The sequence below is a fragment of the Chanodichthys erythropterus genome, chromosome 17 (genome assembly GCF_024489055.1).
Source record: "Chanodichthys erythropterus isolate Z2021 chromosome 17, ASM2448905v1, whole genome shotgun sequence".
In the NCBI taxonomy this organism is placed as follows: domain Eukaryota; kingdom Metazoa; phylum Chordata; class Actinopteri; order Cypriniformes; family Xenocyprididae; genus Chanodichthys; species Chanodichthys erythropterus.
Window position 1 is genome coordinate 39,782,629 of NC_090237.1, and position 18,586 is coordinate 39,801,214.

Sequence of the window (18,586 nt, forward strand, 5' to 3'; positions counted from 1 at the left end):
TGTTGCTAAGCAGTATTGACTTTTTTGACTGGTTTTTAGGGTGTTGATAAGCACTACTGGCTTTTTCTGACTGTTTACTACCTTGTTGCTAAGCAGTATTGACTTTTTCTGACTGGTTACTACAGTGTTGCTAAGCAGTATTGACTTTTTTTGCTGGGTTTTAGGGTGTTGCTAAGCAGTATTGACTTTTTTGATGGGTTGTTTGGGTGTTGATAAGCAGTATTGACTTTTTTGACTGGTTGTTAGGGTGTTGATAAGCAGTATTGGTTTTTTTGAGTGGTTGTTAGGGTGTTGCTAAGCAATATTGACTTTTTCTGACTGGTTACTACAGTGTTGCTAAGCAGTATTGACTTTTTTGACTGGTTGTTAGGGTGTTGATAAGCAGTATTGGCTTTTTTGACTGGTTGTTAGGGTGTTGATGAGCAGTATTGACTTATTCTGACTGGTTGTTAGGGTGTTGATAAGCAGCATTGACTGTTTTTTGACTGGTTTCTAGGTGGTAGCTCAGTAGGATGGTTGATAATGTATTTCTAGACGAATGTGACTGTTGACAGCAGCTCTTGGAGGAGAAATTTGGTCAAAAAAAAGAAAACCTGCCCTTGAGGCCCTGCTATATTGTGAATGCAGTCGCTGCTGTGTGTAACTTGTGTAATTAGTCTCTCATCACTTGACTAGCAGCATTTGGTGACAGCTGACACAGTCACGGGACTTCATACAGTATGCATCTGCTTTGACAGGGATAGAGCTCATGCTATTGTACTGTAGTAGGTGTATGAGCACAAACCAACACTGAGTTGGTCAGCGTTTCCTAAAAGCATCGTACACCTAAGTTGATCGTAGAGACCATTGGTGGCAATTGTTCTACGATCAAATTGGGCTTACAAACACTTCATGCTTCTTTTGTAATGCACGAGAAACGCTCCAGTAAATGCATCAGACTAGTTCTTGAGTTTTGGTTTGTTCAGCTTCTCTTGGTATCAGTTAGGTTAATGTGTTTATATTTTAAGCGTCTCTGCATAAGAGCATCTGTTAAACACAGGACCGTGAGGAGGACAGACACAAGCTTCAGCGCAGTCACTGTGTGTTTGTTTACACATGCGCAGTGTTTGATAGCGAGAAGCGCCACGCAGGAATGCGATACAATAAAACGCGCGCGCAATGACTTTAATATGACAGAAAGGCGTTTTGTCGCGCATGTCGCTGCGCAGAGCGTCACTCACCGTGGCCGAAGAGCACAGTCCTGAACCGGCTGTTGACAGTCGAGTTTTCCATCGCTCTAAATCCGAAAGCCCCTTCCTAGATACTCCTCAGTGTTTAGAGAAATCCAGCGCGAGCGTTCAGTGCAGTGCGGAGCGACTCACTGCATCAGCGCATCCCTGAGCGCTTTAAATGCGGCTCCACGCCGCCGTGACGTAACGCCCTCCCTACCCCGCTGACGTCACGCGCACCATCAAAACAATCGCACATGGGCGAGCCAAACACATCCCACACTTTCATATCGTCAACATAATCTTGTGATACCAGGTGTTGTTTAGGTTTGTTACAAATATAATAATATAACATGATGTTAGTGTTCAGTGAAACCAAAAAAACATCTATAATTTACTCTTTCACAACCATTTCCCTGATAAACCGTCTGTTTTTGCCAATGGAAATGTCTGTAAATGACCTCTGTTGTCTGTCAGGCTCTTCACACTAATGAATGAATGACATGATGAACGGTCACTGTATTCATATGTGAGTCATTGTGATCACAAAGTCATAAGCTGAATGCATAATTATGAACACAAAAGCATTGAGTGAAAGCGGTTACAGCTGGCATGTCAGGAATGGAGCGTGACACACCTGAACACAGCAGCAAAGATGAGTCGAGAGACAGCGGCGTAACATCAGGAGCGTCAGTTTATTCTGTCCTGAATTACAGTCGCCTCGTTCACGGCCAGTGCGTTTAAAGTGCAGAGTCATTTTCACAGCTTCAGTAAAAACATTAAATTACAGGAAACCATAAAACTAACAGATATCAAACTGGACAAAGGAAACTATAAAGAAAAATATAAATACATCTCAGAACCAAAAGGGAAAACTCATTGAAACAGGTAAGCGATGACATAAACTCATCCGGCTCAAAACACACTAAAAGTCGTTGGCAAGGCTAGCATAAAACAAAGGCACAGCAATGTCGAGAGGTAAAGCCATCGTTTCTGCAGCATTCGCTCACGTCCGCACCAGATCGCTGAACGGTACCTTTGAACACTTTCTCATTGATGCCGTTGAGTCGTTTGACTGATGCCATGCATGTACAGATACACCAGCGGCGGGACCCTGAGCTGGACTTCTAGAAGCATTACAAGCTAGACTACATCATTTAAGTGCTCTTTCTGTCTGAAGATGAAGGTGGTGGTCATGCTACAGGACTCTCAGTAGGCAGCAGTGAGGCCGCCGCGCCGGACGCCTGAGCAGCAGATCGACACCTCGCAAATCACCTGAAGCACTGTCGTTTTTGGCTTAAGTCCATTTCCAATCAATGCAATGGACTCGTAATCAATTGAGTATAATGGCTTACATAGCAATATGGCTTTTTATTAGTATTGATATCAGATCATCAGGGCTTAAAGTCAACATGAAATTAAAATTGACCCCATTTACCATCTTAATAAACCAAGGCAGTCTCGTGCATGATATTTCGAAGAACAGTGTTTGACTTTATCATAATGTAGTAACTCTAAAATGGCTTTTCATCGACTAGGTCGTGCAGGATACCGGTTCATATTAACCAAAAGCCAAATGTCTATTTCAGGGGTGTCCAATCCTGCTCCTTTCCTGAAGAGTTCTTTAAGGCAAGCGTCCACGATTAGCAAAAACATGATGCAGTACAGAGGGAAGGAGACCAGAGGCCGATTTTTTTGATCAATGGAGGAGAGGCGTCAGTACGCTGCTCTTGTGGGAAAACATCATTCAATGAATCGACAGACTTTCGGCTAATCTTTAACACGTTTCCCTGTAAATATTTGTATTGAATAGAGTTTACACCAAAAAAAAAAAAAAAAAATGCTGTTCTATGAGAGAATTCACGATCATAGTTTGGACACTTCTCATTCATATCTACGGTATTCGCAAGAAATTCAATGACGTCAAGGCTGTATGTGATTGGTTATCAAGGCACACGTGATCCAAGTTGGCGTTACGCTTTCTCTAATGTAAGTTTACACGACAACGACGTACTAAAAACGGAAAAGCTTTTCCTTTGCGTTTTTCCACATACAGTCGACAACGATCCCCGTTCACATGGATCCGCGAAAACGAATTAAATCGCTGTATTACTCAAGCCAGGCCAGTAGGTGGCGATGTGACTTTGTAAAGAAAAACTATGTGCCTATAGACATAGAAACACCTATAGAAAAACTTGCACTTTAAAACACGTTTTTAAAAGTTTGCGTTTTCAGGCCCCCAAAACGCCATTGTGGTGTAAACAAATGGCCAAAACACATAAAAACGGTTTTGTGTAAACGGACCCTAATTGTAGAGCCTTGTATCTCTTAATAAGGGTGTGTTTACACTTGTAGTTCGGTTCTCTTGGTTCCTTTGGTTTGGGCCAAAAAAAAAATAAAACATTACATTCAGACCTGGTTCGCTTAGCGTTCACACTCATTTTTAACACCAAACCTAAAGATACAAAACAAAAACAAACGGCTTTTATGACGTATATTTTGCAAACAATGCTGTGTGCTGGGCTAGAAGGAGTCAAAACAGCGGCAGAAATCCCTCCGTCACACACAAACGAAGATCTGTTTGCGAGGAGACGCGTTTCTGCCTGTACTGAACTGTGATGGGCAACATCACGACTATGACGAGAAAAAACAGATAAGCTTGAGCATTCCGTCCTTTTTAGGCATGCATCTTGTGACATCACTTCTTGTTTTTGGTTCGTTTAGATGTCTTTGGTCCATGTTGCGTTCACATTTCATTCGAACCGCACCAGATTTGACCAGACTAGTGTTGTCAAAAGTACTGACTTTGATACCAAGTCGGTACTGAAATTTTAAAAATGTGACGCTTTGAGTGCAGTTGAGATTGGCCACTGAGTTCACACACTCAACAGCTATGTATGTGATTGGCTACAATGATCAACGCTTCAAAAACATGTAAATAGACATCTTTGACGCTCTTCACAGAGCGCTTACTAGGGTTGGGTATCGTTTGAATTTGAACAATTCCGATTCCGATTCCTTGTATGAAGCCACACTTTTGACCGCCGACGCACGCTATCCACGTTACCACGTTAACACCACGTTCCGGTGGACGCTTCTTCGTTGGTGTTCAGCGGTTTCTTCTTCCAGTCGGCAGACTGTGAATCGAAACTAGGAATCGAAATTCAAACTTTTGAACGATTCCGGGAAAATTGCAAAGCTAGTCCCGGTTCCAATCAATACTCGATACTCGATACCCAAGCCTAGCGCTTACACAGATGCTCCCGTGCGTTGATCATTGTAGCCAATCACAGACATATCTGATGAGTGTATGAACTCAATGGCCAATCAGAGGTGTTTACGAATCCACCCAACAGCGCTCATATTTTTAAAATTGCAGTACCGGCTTGATATCAAAGTCTATATGTTGACAACACTAACCCAGATCCATCTTTTCCTGAAATCTTTAGTGCGCACCAGGGTTCGGACACTAATGCTCGCACTAACTGAGCAATCGCACCAGGGTTCGTTTTACCCAACCTGCCAAGTGTGAACACACCCTAATAAGACCATCTCTGATTCTAGTGATCCTGAAGACCTTGATTAGCTGTTCAGGTGTGTTTAATTGGGGTTGGAGCTGAACTCTGCTGGAGCAGGACTGGACACCCTGGATCTATTTGGACAATGTGAAAATCGTAAAGATAGCGAATGGAGCCATTTCATTCTGGTTAATGCCAAGTTTGACAGTGCAGATGCTGCTTCATGTTGACTTCAGCGACAGCCTGTGATTGAGATACTCAATATGTTGATGAATGAACTAAACAGGGGTCACAGGTCACATGTTTTCTGCGTCCGTTACGCACGTGCTGCTCAGGAGACGCGGCATCAGGGGCCAAACGTCACAAAAGGCTCCATCAGTGACGTGCATTCATACAATCACCAACCAAACAAGACAAAGAAACCAAAAGGCTCGAGAGGCAGCCGCTTTCTTCCATAGTGCAAATGAAATCATTTAAACATCTTATAAAAGAGAAAATAGTGGTTCTATTCCAAAAGAGACAAGAAGAGGCTGTGTTTTTACTTTTTTAGTCTTTGTTTTTTTCAGTCTGTACACGTGCTTTCCTGGCGATCCTCCTGTGTGTTTTTATAATATTATTTGTTCACCGTTATGAGAATAGCTGGACTGGTAGCGGAGGACGTCACGCCGAGCCAGAGACGCATGCAGCGTGACGCCAGGAGGAGGAAACATCGAGAGAAGCCTTTCTGGAAGATATTTACACCAGCAGTGTTGTGTAAACACTGTGTTGAAGGACCCTGAGACCCACCGTCCCGCGTGTGGGTCTAAAACCAGGCTCTGCCTTTCCAAATCACAAGCCTGAGAACAAACTGTACCCAGATCAGACGAGCGCTTCGTTTGGCTGAGATTCACCATAAAGCACAGGAAATCTGCAGCGTCTTTCACCCCGAAATCAAAAGAAAGAGATTCAAGGAATTATACAAAAGAAACCTGTGAAGATTTGAGATTTTCTATGTAAATCACCATTAAATTACATTCATTTCAACACATACTAACGTGATATACATTTAATTTACAATTTAAATAAATAATTATTTAAAAAAAGCTTCATTTTCTTTATGTGTGTATATATACAGGGCTTGACATTAACATTTTTGCTCAGTCACTGTGGCTAGTAGTTACAATTTTGACATCGATACCATGGGGAAAAACTGCCGTATAGATACGTTTAATATTATCTCGTAATTTGTCAGCAGGTTTATTAGGCTGCTGTCACTTTAAGACCTGACGCACTGATCCATTATACGGTTACACATGCGTTTTCTTTCTCAACTGTTTACATTCAACTAAAACTGACTGTGTTTACATGCATACTCGCCAAGACCGGCATTTTGACATTATATTATGTGTTTAAGAGCAATAAGCAGTGGAAGAGAACACAATTTAGCACTGAGAGGCGGATTTATGTGCGCACTTTGGATGCGAGAACAAATTCTGCGGGAATGAGAAAAATTATGCGCAATACACGCAATCCCACACCGAAATTCAAACCCTGAAACAACAAAAATATTCATCTGGACCAAATGAAACGAGTGAGTGAGGAGAGGAGAGATGAGAGAGAGCAGCTGGTATTGTGTGTCTATTCTGCGGAAAATTAATATTGGAAGCATTTAAGATATTTCAGTATCGATATTTTTGACAACACTACATTGCCCAACACTAGATGCCTTTTTAAAAGACTACAATTGAAAAATGTATATATTATATATAAAACTCAACCCGCCAAAGTGGCTATAGGAGTGACTGCGATACATACCACAGCTGAAATACTCAAGTATTTGGCGGTGTTAATGTCAAGCCCTGTGTGTATATTATATATATATATTGGATTTTGGGGTAAAAGAGGACAGCAAATGAGTTAATTTGACCCATAGGGCTGAACTGGGACACACAATAGAGGAAGAGAAAGCCCACAGTTCACATGTATCATTTTTACGTGTTCAACACGGACAGGAATCCACTCTAAAGTTGATTCCTGGTGCTCTCGTGAAAAGTACGCCAATGCGGAATCATTATACAAAAAATAATGTCTGCACATATACAATATGTCAAACATTTACAATATGTACTATAACTCTATTTACAGTGCGGGAAATGGCTGACAGGAGGAATATTAGTGACACTTGATGTGTGAAGATGAACACGAGGACAGGACGCGCCGAACACACGTGCGTTCAGGTCTCATTACCAGAAGTACCAAAACACGCCCTTTAACTGAAGCAGGGCGAGTCGGAGCTTCGTACTCATTTGGACGAGACGTGAACGCACCATCAGTACCGTACGAAGAACATCACACGATAAGCCACAACAGACATGCATTATGACTGACGAAACGGTGTTTGTGAGGTGATGTTTTCAAACTGGAATCATCTGTCCTGGCCGAAGCCTTTCGGACAGTGGCGTGACGTTATGTTGCAGGTGTCATTTGATGCTTGGAATTCCAGAAACATGGAGTCTTCAGGCCCGCGGGCCACCGACAGCAGACGTCCAGTGATGGAGCGTATCCGTCATCCTCCAGTAGATCTGCTCAGCGGGAGGAGGTTTGCCCTCCGTCAGCAGTGTCACTCGGGCTGCTCTGGGTGCGTGTGAAGCCCGTTCTTGCTGCTCGAGTGTTTCTGACAGAAGTCTTGATGAATGAGCTCGAGCTCTGAGACCAGATGCAGGCCCATCTCCAGATGCATCTTCAGGTTCTCCAGCCACGACTCCAGCTTCACAAACGCAGGCCTGTGGCAGAAGCACACGCATCTCAGGTCCAGCCAAACATTACATTCAGAGTTTGTCTTGATGAACTTATAGTTCATATCACTCTTATCTATAATATAATTACGGTAATACTGTTCCCCTTTGCTTTAGTATGCCGCAGAATGCAGCTATATATGTGTATCAGGAAATTACTAAGGTGTCCACAGTGAATACTAGGCATAAAATAAATAAATATTATTTGTATTAGTGTAATAATAATAAATATTATTATTACTATTATTATTTTAGATTTGTTAAAACAACAGTTACTGCTTAAAATAAACTATATTGTTTTTATATACTGTTTATATTTATGTTCTGTACAAATGTGTCATAATAAATAAAAAATATTTTATTATTAGTATAATAATAATAATAATAATAATAATAAAAATAATAATTTGTATTATTATTATTATTTTAGATTTGTTAAATCTAAAGGAATAAATATTTTTATTAGTAGTAGATTAAAATAAATAAAATAATAATAATAATAATAATAATTATTATTATTATTATTATTTATTTTAATTTTAGATGTATTAAAACAACAGTAATTGCTTAAAATAAACTATATTGTTTTATATATTGTTATATTTATGTCCGTACAAATGTGACATATAAGATAAATAAATATTGTATTAGTATAAGTTTAAAATATTATTATTATTATTATTATTATTATTATTACTACTTTAGATTGTTAAAAACAACAGTAACTGCTTAAAATAAACTATATTGTTTATTTATGTTCTGTGCGAATGTGACAAATAAATAAATATTACTTTTATTAGTAGTAGTTTAAAATAATACTATTATTATTATTATTATTATAGATTTGTTAAAACAGTATTTGCTTAAAATAAACTATTTTGTTTTTTATATATTTTTTATATTTATGTTCTGTTCAAATGTGACATAAGAAATAAATGTTTTGCATTAGTAGTAGTTTAAATTATTATTAATAATAATTATTATTATTTTAAATTAGCTAAAACAATGGAATAGAACAATAAAAATTAACTATATTATTTTAAAAATATTGTTTATATTTATGTCTGTGCAAAAGTGACATAAGAAATAAATGTTTTTATTAGTAGAAGTTTAAATTATTATTATTAATAATAATAATAATAATAATAATAATAATAATAATAATTATAATTATAATTATTATTATATTATTATTATTTTAAATTTGTTAAGACAAAACAATAAAATTAACTATATTATTTTTAAAATATTGTTTATATTTATGTCTGTGCAAAAGTGACATAAGAAATAAATGTTTTTATTAGTAGTAGTTTAAATTGTTATTAATAATACTAATAATAATAATTATTATTATTATTATTATTATATTATTATTATTTTAAATTTGTTAAAACAAAACAATAAAATTAACTATATTATTTTTAAAATATTGTTTATATTTATGTCTGTGCAAAAGTGACATAAGAAATAAATGTTTTTATTAGTAGTAGTTTAAATTATTATTAATAATAATATTAATAATAATTATTATTATTATATTATTATTATTATTATTTTAAATTTGTTAAAACAATAGAATAGAACAATAAAATTAACTACATTATTTTTTAAATATTGTTTATATTTATGTTCTGTGCAAAAGTGACGCATAAAATAAGCACATCCTGAAATCCTCTCAAAGCATTTGATGTATTTTCTAACCGTTTCTCTGCGTCCAGATCACAGCAGAGCACCGCCATGGGGAAGAAAGAGGGCGGACAGTCCGAGGGGCAGTAATCGTCCAAAAAGCCTTTCACGTTCAGCCCGAAATCCATGGCCCGGGGCAGGTAATCAGGATCAGCGTTGACTCGCCCTATAATCTGAGACAGAGCAGTGAGATTGATTTTAGACAGGAGGAAGTGACATCAGGTTCCCTCTCAGTTCTAATCATTACACGTTAAGCGCCGGGCTTCCCTAAACCCACACCACACACCCAACCAACCAACCAACCACCAACTACTTCCTCTCTAACTGCTTCCTCTGGATGTCATTCAGTAATGAAGGGCTGCTGTCTATTTTGATCTGCTGCTGCTGTGCCACTCAGAGCTGCAGTATGTGGTAACAGTGTTTCCCATTAAAACAGAAATCCCTGGAAGTTCATGTGGAGAAAGCAGTTATTTTGAACTTTTACAGCCTGTGATTATTCCCACAGATCAGTCCAGAAACACTCACCTCGCACAGCATGATGCCGAAGGAGAAGATGTCCACCTTCTCATCATAGCTCTTTCCTGAGGAACAGAAACAGCAAAGCATTAGTCTTCCCACTGCTTCACCCTGTTAACATTTGATCTGACATTTTATTATTGTTTGTGTATATTAACCTGCAAGCTGAGCTTATCAAGTTAATTCATGTTAAATTAATGTTTCTGTGAATATGTTCTACCTTGAAAATAGTTTTTTTTTTTTTTTTGAAAATATTGACTATGTTATGTGCACTCACATGCATTCAAGGTGTAAGGAAAGAATTTAATTACTTTACATTTAAGAGACAAAAAAGAAAAAAAAAAAGTTCAGAATGATCTGAAACAAACATGACAAGGATTACATTTCTAAGAACATTTTGATAAATATCTAGTTCAGTCATGAAACTCTAGAGGGCGCAGGATGACCTGTCCTTTACATGCAATCGGCAAGCAATCACATCATTGCCATTCTGATTGGCCTCTGCTGATCCTGCAGCCAATGAAATTGCTTTCTCAACATTTAAATAGTCTGGTCTGTAAGGTAGTACTGCCTCTGAACCCCTCCACCTCCCCAGCTCCACCTGCCTAGATCTGATATGGGATTCATATGTCTATTCCAAACATGCCAAAACTATTCCGAAAGTTGTCATGATTGAAATCCTCTTTGCTCTAGAACATGATTCCTCCTAAATACCACACAATCTTTTTGTAAGATCATTACTATTACCACAGAATAACACATTAATAAATCAGAGATTCAAAAACTTGGCAAGTCATACAGTCGCGACGGATGAAGAAAGCAGTGGACTCTCACCGTGAATCATCTCGGGAGCCATCCAGTACGGGTTTCCCACCACAGTGTATCTCTTTCTCCTGTCGGGTTTCTTGACGCCTGGGATTGGTCCGGAAGACAGTTTGTCCTGGTTCTTGTCCTCCACCATGAGCCGGGACAGTCCGAAGTCCGCCACAACAACACTGTTATTCTGTCCAGAGCAGGAAGTTACTTACAAATCTGCCATCTGTCATTATTTTGATACGACTCAGCTTTGAGAAAGCTTTAGTTATGGTGTTTTGCCTTTGCACAGTAGTATGAAACACTGACATACTGTCATTCGTCCCAGACCATTTTCTGACATCACTCTTTAAATGGGTATTTACTTAAAATCAGAGCGTATGAACTGTTATGCTCTGTCAAACGCTCTGCTGTCTCCAGTGCAGTGGTTCCCAACCTTTTTTATGCCTTTTTAATTTTTTTAAAGACGAAATTCAAACCTTCAGTGTTCTTTTTTTTGCAAACATACTTTCCAGACATTTTATACCATTTAAAAGTGCTTTGCTCAGTTATACAGTTATAACGTAAATAAGTCAAATAACCAGAGGGAGATGGCAAAGGACTGCATATAGCTACTATTCAGATCCATTCAGAATTATTAAAGTGTTAGTTCACCTAAAAATGAAAATACTGTCATTTATTAATCACCCTCATGTCATTCCACACCCGTAAGACCTTCGTTAATCTTCAGAACACAAATTAAGATATTTTTGATGAAATCCGATGGCTCAGTGAGGCCTCTATTGAGAGCAAAGCCATTCAAACTCTCAAGGTCCATTAATGTACTAAAAACATTGAGTTCAGTGGTTCAACCTTAATATTATAAAGTGACAAGAACACTTTTTGTGTGCCAAAAATACAAAACAATATCTAGTGATGGGCGATTTCAAAACACTGTTTCATGAAGCTTTTGAGCTTTATGAATTTTTTGAGTCGAATCAGTGATTCAGATCTCCTATCAAACAGCTAAACTGCTGAAATCACGTGACTTTGGTGCTCTGATTCACTGATTCGATTCATAGAGCTCTGAAGCAGTGTTTTGAAATCGGCCCATATAAATATTGTTGAAAAGTCATTTTTGGTGCACAAAAAGTATTCCTGTTGATTTATAATATTAAGACAGAACCACTGTACTCACATGAATTGATTTAAATATGTTTTTAGTACCTTTATGGATCTTGAGAGTTTGAATGGCTTTGCTCTCAATAGAGGCCTCACTGAGCCATCGGATTTCATCAACAATATCTTAATTTGTGTTCTGAAGATGAATGAAGGTCTTACGGGTGTGGAACAACATGAAGGTGAATAATTAATGACATTATTTTTGGGTGAACTAACCCTTTAAACACACCAAAATACAAATGAAAAATAAGCACATTCTGAATGCGTGGAAACTGTGATCTGAAAAAGTTTGTGTTTATATAATATATGTGCGGGTACTATGCATATTAATTGTGTATTTATAAACACATACACATGTATATATTTAAGAGATATTTACATGTATATATTTATATATAATTTAAATTATATATAAATATTTTTATATTTTTCTTAAATATATGCATGTATATGTATGTTTTTAGTAATACAAAATAAATACGCTATACACACATATATTATGTAAACACAAACTTTAATTTTGGATGCGAATAATCGTGATTAATCGTTGAACAGCCCTAATGCCTAATGTACGACTCCTGTATGTCACTGTAATCATCTTTACCTTCATTACAATCATCATCAATTACATTTCTTTTAGCGATACCGGTTTTCGTTTATCCAACCGAGAGATGTAGTTTGCTCTAGTTGCTCTAGTTATTTGCTTCTGAACCCCTAAAGCTCTGCATGTGACCCAGCATTACACAATCTATACAGCAATCTAAATCAATGCAATATAGAAGGCTTATTCTCTTCATTCTCAATATGAAAACAAAAACATGTGATGCTGGAAACACAGATGCAGCAGCTGCTAGAGCAGTGGCACAAACAAAACAAAAACAAACAAACAAACAAAAGAACAGAAAGCAAGCAAAAGAAAACAAAAGAATAATAAAGAAAGGAAAAGTCTGGTGATGTCTCTCACCTCTCTGACCAGACAGTTGTGTGAGTTGAGGTCTCGATGGATGATGTTCATGGAGTGCAGGTAGGCCTGGATCAACGAAGGAAACTGCTTTACTATCTATGATGTTAAAATGCTGCCCTCTACAGTCATGCACAGGACTGAACACAGTCAAAGATTTTAAAGAACTAGGCTTCCTACACTTGCCGACTTTGAGAATGGTTACAGATTAAACCTGACCAGCAAACACTAATGAACTGACGATCACACACTAGCGGACTGTCACAACAAACTCACATAGATACACAAAGAAGTTATACTTCAGTTTCTATGACTATTCACCAAAACATTTATTATTATTATTAGACTTTCCAATTGTTCCTATTGATTTTAGTCCATGGCTGTTTTTTTCTGTTCTCTGGATTTTTTTGTAATTATAATAATATACTGTGTATTATAAACTAAAACATGAATATATGATAATTTATAGTTTATTTCCATTTTTATTTCCAAACTTTAGTTTTTTTCTCTGTTTTAATGTAGTTTTCATTAACAAAAATAATACTGTTTTACCATTTCTTTTTAGCTTTTTCACTTTTCTAGCTCATAAAAAATATGAATGTAAAATAATTACTCAAGAATTATAAGATCAATGTTTAAACGAGTTTTGAATGAATTGCAGCATGTGACTCTGCCATGAGCCAGAGGAGGGCAGTAATGAGAGCATCTCACTCACCATCCCAGAGGCAATATCCTTGGCAAAACTCACTCTCTGTTTCCATGGATAATTACTGTCCTGCAGAGATGAAACACATTCACATTAAGATTGAGCTGATATTCATGCAATTTCACTCTCTGGCAGCATATGAAATATAGCGGTTACCCCTGTAACCCCTCTATACAACACAGCCTCACTTTTTAGAAAGGCGACTCGTTTGCAGGTATGATATAAACGCAATAAGTTAAACATTGTCACAATTCATCAGCAGAAGAAGTTGGCATAAATGTGTAGTATTTAAACAGTGAGACACACCATGTTCTTGATGATGTCTCTCAGTGTTCCTCCTTTGATGTACTCAGCGATGAAGTTGAGCCGTTTGTCTTTGTAGAGGACGCCAATAAACTTCAGCACGTTGGGATGGTCCAAACATCTCATCACCTTCACCTGAACAAACACAAAAACATGTTTACAGTCAATAAGAATATACAGTAAACTTAAAGCAACTTAAAGACGTTCCTAATATTTTAGTCTCAGGCTGAACATCCTCACTTGTGCAGCTGGATATGCAGTGTTTCTGTCGGATCTCAGCGTTATTCTTAACAGCACAATACTTCTTAAAATGTTAATGAAGACTTTCTTATTCAAGGCTTTTTATGGTTTTGAAGAGTGTCACCAGGACCCAATGGCTTTGCGTATGCTGGTTTTCTCCTCAGATGAACCATCTGAGACACCAGCTGCACTGAGACCACGAGCGTTTCCTTCCTTTTAAGCACAAGTCTACAGCAAAGTCATTTAAACAACGAATTATGGGAGCTAATCATAAACGAATCTCAGACAAACGAGTGCGAGTTGACGTCAGACTGTTTCCGCAGTGTTTTATGGTGTTGACACTCTTATGAGACTCTAGAAACACCACAGACTCATTCTCCTTGTTTAACCCCTGAGCCTGCTGGGTAAATTATGAGCTGAAGGAAAAACACATGCAGCACAAATGTTCAACACTCCTCCAGATGTGCTTCTAGTACTCACTCGATCTGTCCTATATGCTCATGTAAGGGAGGAGGATGTGCTCACCTCTTTGAGGAAGGTCATCTGTGTTTCCTCATCGAAACGAATGAGCTCCTTCATCACCATCACCTCGCCCGTCTCTCTGTGAGTCACCTGACCGTGATGTGAGAACAGCATATTAAACAACACTGAACTCAAGTGAGCTGAATAATGACACTATCTGCTTGATAAAGGGTTAGTTCACCCAAAAATGAAAATTGTCACTAATTATTCCACCTCATGTCGTTTCACACCTGTAAGACCTTCGTTCATCTTCAGAACACAAATCAAGATATTTTTGATGAAATCTGAGAGGTTCTTTATCCCCAATAGAAAGAAATGACCACATTCTAGGTGGAAAATTTGTTGAATAAAATCATTGTTTTTGTTTTGGGTTGAACCACTGCAGTCACATGACTTTTCTGGGCCTTGAAAGTGGTAATTTCGTTGCTTTCTATGGGGGATAAAAAAACCTCTCAGATTTCATCAAAATATCTTAATTTGTGTTCTGAAGATGAATGAAGGTCTTACGGGTGTGGAACGACATGAGGGTGAGTCATTAATGACTGAATTTTCATTTTTGGGTGAACTAACCCTTTAAGTTATTATTAAGAAATACTGTTTCAAGGTCCAAACCTTCACTCATTTCAAGAGAGAATACTATCAAAACAGCTGTTCATGAGCACTATTTATTCATGGCACACGTTTAAGCTAAGCTTTTATAAATTCTCAATTCACATTTTATAAATATACTACAGTCTCTATGCTCATGGACACATATTTTACAGATTCAGAAAAGATGAATCACTGTCTGGCCAACAGAGATCTCAGTATGGAGATAGGGGTTAGGATCATGATTTTTCAGCAGTATTACAGCACACCGTGAGTGTATATTAATGGCTGTAGCAACTCATAATGTTATAACTGCATATAATGTAAAAAAAAAAAAAAAAAAAAAAAAAAATTACATTAAGAACATTTTATTACAATAATAATGTAATAAGTATTATATTGTTATTGCAATAAAATTGAATTAAATGTAATAATTTTCTCAAAACATAATAAAATCTTGAGCTCATAATTTTTACAATATGAGAAAATACATTATAAGCTCACCAAAAACATATTGTCATAACTGTAACAACATAAAAATATTGGTATTCCCTTACAGTACATTTATAAAACATCTAAATCCAGTCTTAAACTACCTGTGAAATGCAACAGATTTATAAATATTCATGCTCACGATAAATATTATTATATTTTTATTAAAACCTAAAGCTTAAAAAACATTCCAAGGCATTAGATATAGTTATTAAATTATGTCCAGTTTTTACACAATGAGTTGCTACAGCAGCATTTGGTGTTTGCTTTTGGCATCTGATAAAGCGTTGGACCCTGAAACTTGACTTATCAAGCGGATTGTCTTTTTATAGCTGCTTTACGGGGGAATTTCAATTTGTTTCATATTTGATTTGATGTTTGCATTGCTGATTCTGTTATTACACTTTGAAACAGTCTGTGTTGTTTAAAGCGCTACAGAAAAAAGAAACAGATAAAGAAGTGTGTGTGTGTGTGTGTGTGGCCCCCACAAGTGTAGTAATACCAGTAAATTTTGACATTTTTTGATCCCCCAATTAGGAAAACAGCCTATAAATCATACAAAATGATCTTCTTTGAAATTGTAAAAATGCAGAAAGTTTTATGTGATGGGTAGGTTTAGGGCAGGGGTGTCCAAGCTTGGTCCTGGAGGGCCACTGTCCTGCAGAGTTTGTCTCTAATTTGCCTCCACACATCTGCCTGGAAGTTTCTAGTATGCCTAATTAGACCTTGATTGGCTGTTCAGGTGTGTTTAACTGGGGTTGGAGCTAAACTCTGCAGGACAGTGGCCCCCCAGGACCGAGTTTGGACACCCCTGGGGAGTGAATATATCGTTTGTACAGTATAAAATCATTATGTCTATGGAAAGACCCCATAAAACATGGAAACCCAACATGTGTGTGCACGTGTGCTGACCTTTATGGCCTGTCCGAAGCAGCCCTTCCCCAGAACCTCTCCATGGATCAGATCGGAGGCTCTGAATATTCTGTGTGTGCGGTTGGTCACGACGCGCAGCGACTCCGAGCGGCCGATGTCCTTCTTCAGAGACAGTGGAGACGGCGTGTTGCTGGAGCACGGCGATTTATCGATACTGTAGCTGCGCCTGCAGAAAACACACATTAACTATGGCGAAATCACACTGATAAACAGCCACAAACAACTCAAGAGGTCAATATGCATCACAACAGCTGATTAAAGATGGACAGCCTCGGCTGTTACAATGCGGTTGCTAAGGTATGCTGTTAGTTGTTAGCGTGCAGCGCCACAGTGAGTAGAGTACGAGCAGCAGTGCTGTGAATGAGGTTTACTGACGTGATTATGCGTGAGCGCAGGTTGTTGATGTCCTGGCTGGGCGGCCGTGTGATGGGCGTGATGGGACTTGGGCCCTCGGATGGGGGTGTGGGGCCGTCCACCTGATCCTCTGAAGAGCTGTGTTCATGAGGGTCATGTTCAATGGTCAGCTGCAGCAGGCGACTGGTCTCCTGGATCAGCAAATCAATCTGACACACACACACACAGAGCTCATTTATAGAAGACAATATGAAGGCCAGAAACACACACTCTACTGTATGTGAGCATCACCCTCATGGAAATACAACACAAACGGAGCTGATGTTAAACTAGGAATGCAGTGCATGCTGGTGTGACACATATCAGAGAGCAGGAGTACAATATAGGTCATGGTTGACTTCGAGAAAGGTTAATGGCCTTGTGGCTCATCCAATCATTACTTAGAGCCAATGTGTGGGCCAAACTGCATGTGTTAACAGTGAAAGTTTCACCGTTTGCACTCCCACAGGCGTCTGGAGTGAAAACCCCACCAAAATGAACAAAAATGAGAGCAAAATAAGCGGGCAAAAAATGCACCTGCGAAATTAATCTATTAGGACTGTCACGATTAAAGTGAAGTGTGAAAATATATGAAAAAAGTGTCAGCACTACAGCTTTTTACGTGTTGTTTTTCAGCAGCGTTGATTATTACAACCAATCACGCACTTTCTGTTGAGCGTCTGAATGCAATGGCCGATCAGAGATTGGTTTCATTGAATGAATTCTGAATCTGCACTCTTGTGAACTCTATGATCATAAACAATAAAGTGCAGGTATGATGTAAGTGATTAAAGGTGCACTATGTAGTATTTTGCCATTAGAGGTCGCCTATTATAAACAAAAGAGTCTTTGGTGTTTCCACCGTTTCCATCGGAAATCGAGTGTAATCGAGGGTATGATGTCATTGAAAGAAGATGCATGGACACGATCCATGTCCTGGTTAAAATTGCTTATTTCTCTGGATTTACTTATTTGGGATAATGTAAGTACATACGTCAACAAATTATATAACATTGTTCTAGTGTTTTTTGGATATTTTAATAAAAAAATCTGACATATGTTGCTTTCTTCAGTGACTCGATCGATTGTTTTTGTGAGTGAGCAGAACTCGCGCTGAGCTGAAGTCACGGACAGCTTTAGTGATGGGAACGCTCTTTTCTCTCTTTCTGGTTTGCACGAGTTTACATGCTACTAAAACAACCAATGGGAGGCCTTGATTTTCTAATTCATAAAAAGCAATAATCCAATTCATAAACCGATCTTAGCTTGTTTTGTGCATGTTAGATTGTTTCTGTGTAGTCAGAATATGACGTGCCCTTTCCCCTAAACACAAAAACACTGTATTCTATTAAATGACATTGAAACTCATTATTACAGTATAAAGAGCAATAATCAACAATAATGATTTTTTTGTCATCATATTGCAGCCTAATCCTGTAAAATAAGCTCCTGTTTTAATTTGATCATTTACATACTTTATGTAGGCTATATTAACAGTATGCCATTGTGTAAATACACATATGCCACCTTTGAGCCGCATTAGGCAGTCAGTGTAAATAAACACAAATGCCAGCTTTTGCAGTGTGAAGATGGCTTCCGTTGATTATGATACCATTTTATAGGTAAGTCTATAGTACTCTGGTTGAAGCAATTGGTTAAATGTAGGTCATTATGGTCAACACAGATATATTCAATGATGTAAATTATGAAAAATGCCCTTACAAAGGTTAGAAATGCTGCTGAAAATCTATTCTAGGGTGCAAACGAAGACT

The 18,586-nt window shown here is 37.9% G+C and overlaps 1 protein-coding gene across 4 annotated transcripts in view; it reads right to left on the minus strand.

Annotated features, from left to right (window-relative positions):
• Positions 1-1,884: 1,884 nt before the first annotated feature.
• limk1a (LIM domain kinase 1a) overlaps positions 1,885-18,586 on the minus strand; it is a 65,110-nt gene continuing 48,408 nt past the window's right edge. For all 4 annotated transcript variants that reach the window (XM_067366393.1, XM_067366395.1, XM_067366394.1 and 1 more), the window contains 10 exons: positions 16,797-16,984; positions 16,401-16,587; positions 14,412-14,498; positions 13,650-13,781; positions 13,353-13,412; positions 12,641-12,706; positions 10,537-10,705; positions 9,712-9,767; positions 9,202-9,359; positions 1,885-7,488 (listed from right to left, as the gene is read on the minus strand). In XM_067366393.1, coding sequence (XP_067222494.1) covers positions 7,326-7,488; positions 9,202-9,359; positions 9,712-9,767; positions 10,537-10,705; positions 12,641-12,706; positions 13,353-13,412; positions 13,650-13,781; positions 14,412-14,498; positions 16,401-16,587; positions 16,797-16,984 — 1,266 coding nt within the window. In that variant the 3' untranslated portion in view covers positions 1,885-7,325. The remainder of the gene's footprint in view (positions 7,489-9,201; positions 9,360-9,711; positions 9,768-10,536; positions 10,706-12,640; positions 12,707-13,352; positions 13,413-13,649; positions 13,782-14,411; positions 14,499-16,400; positions 16,588-16,796; positions 16,985-18,586) is intronic.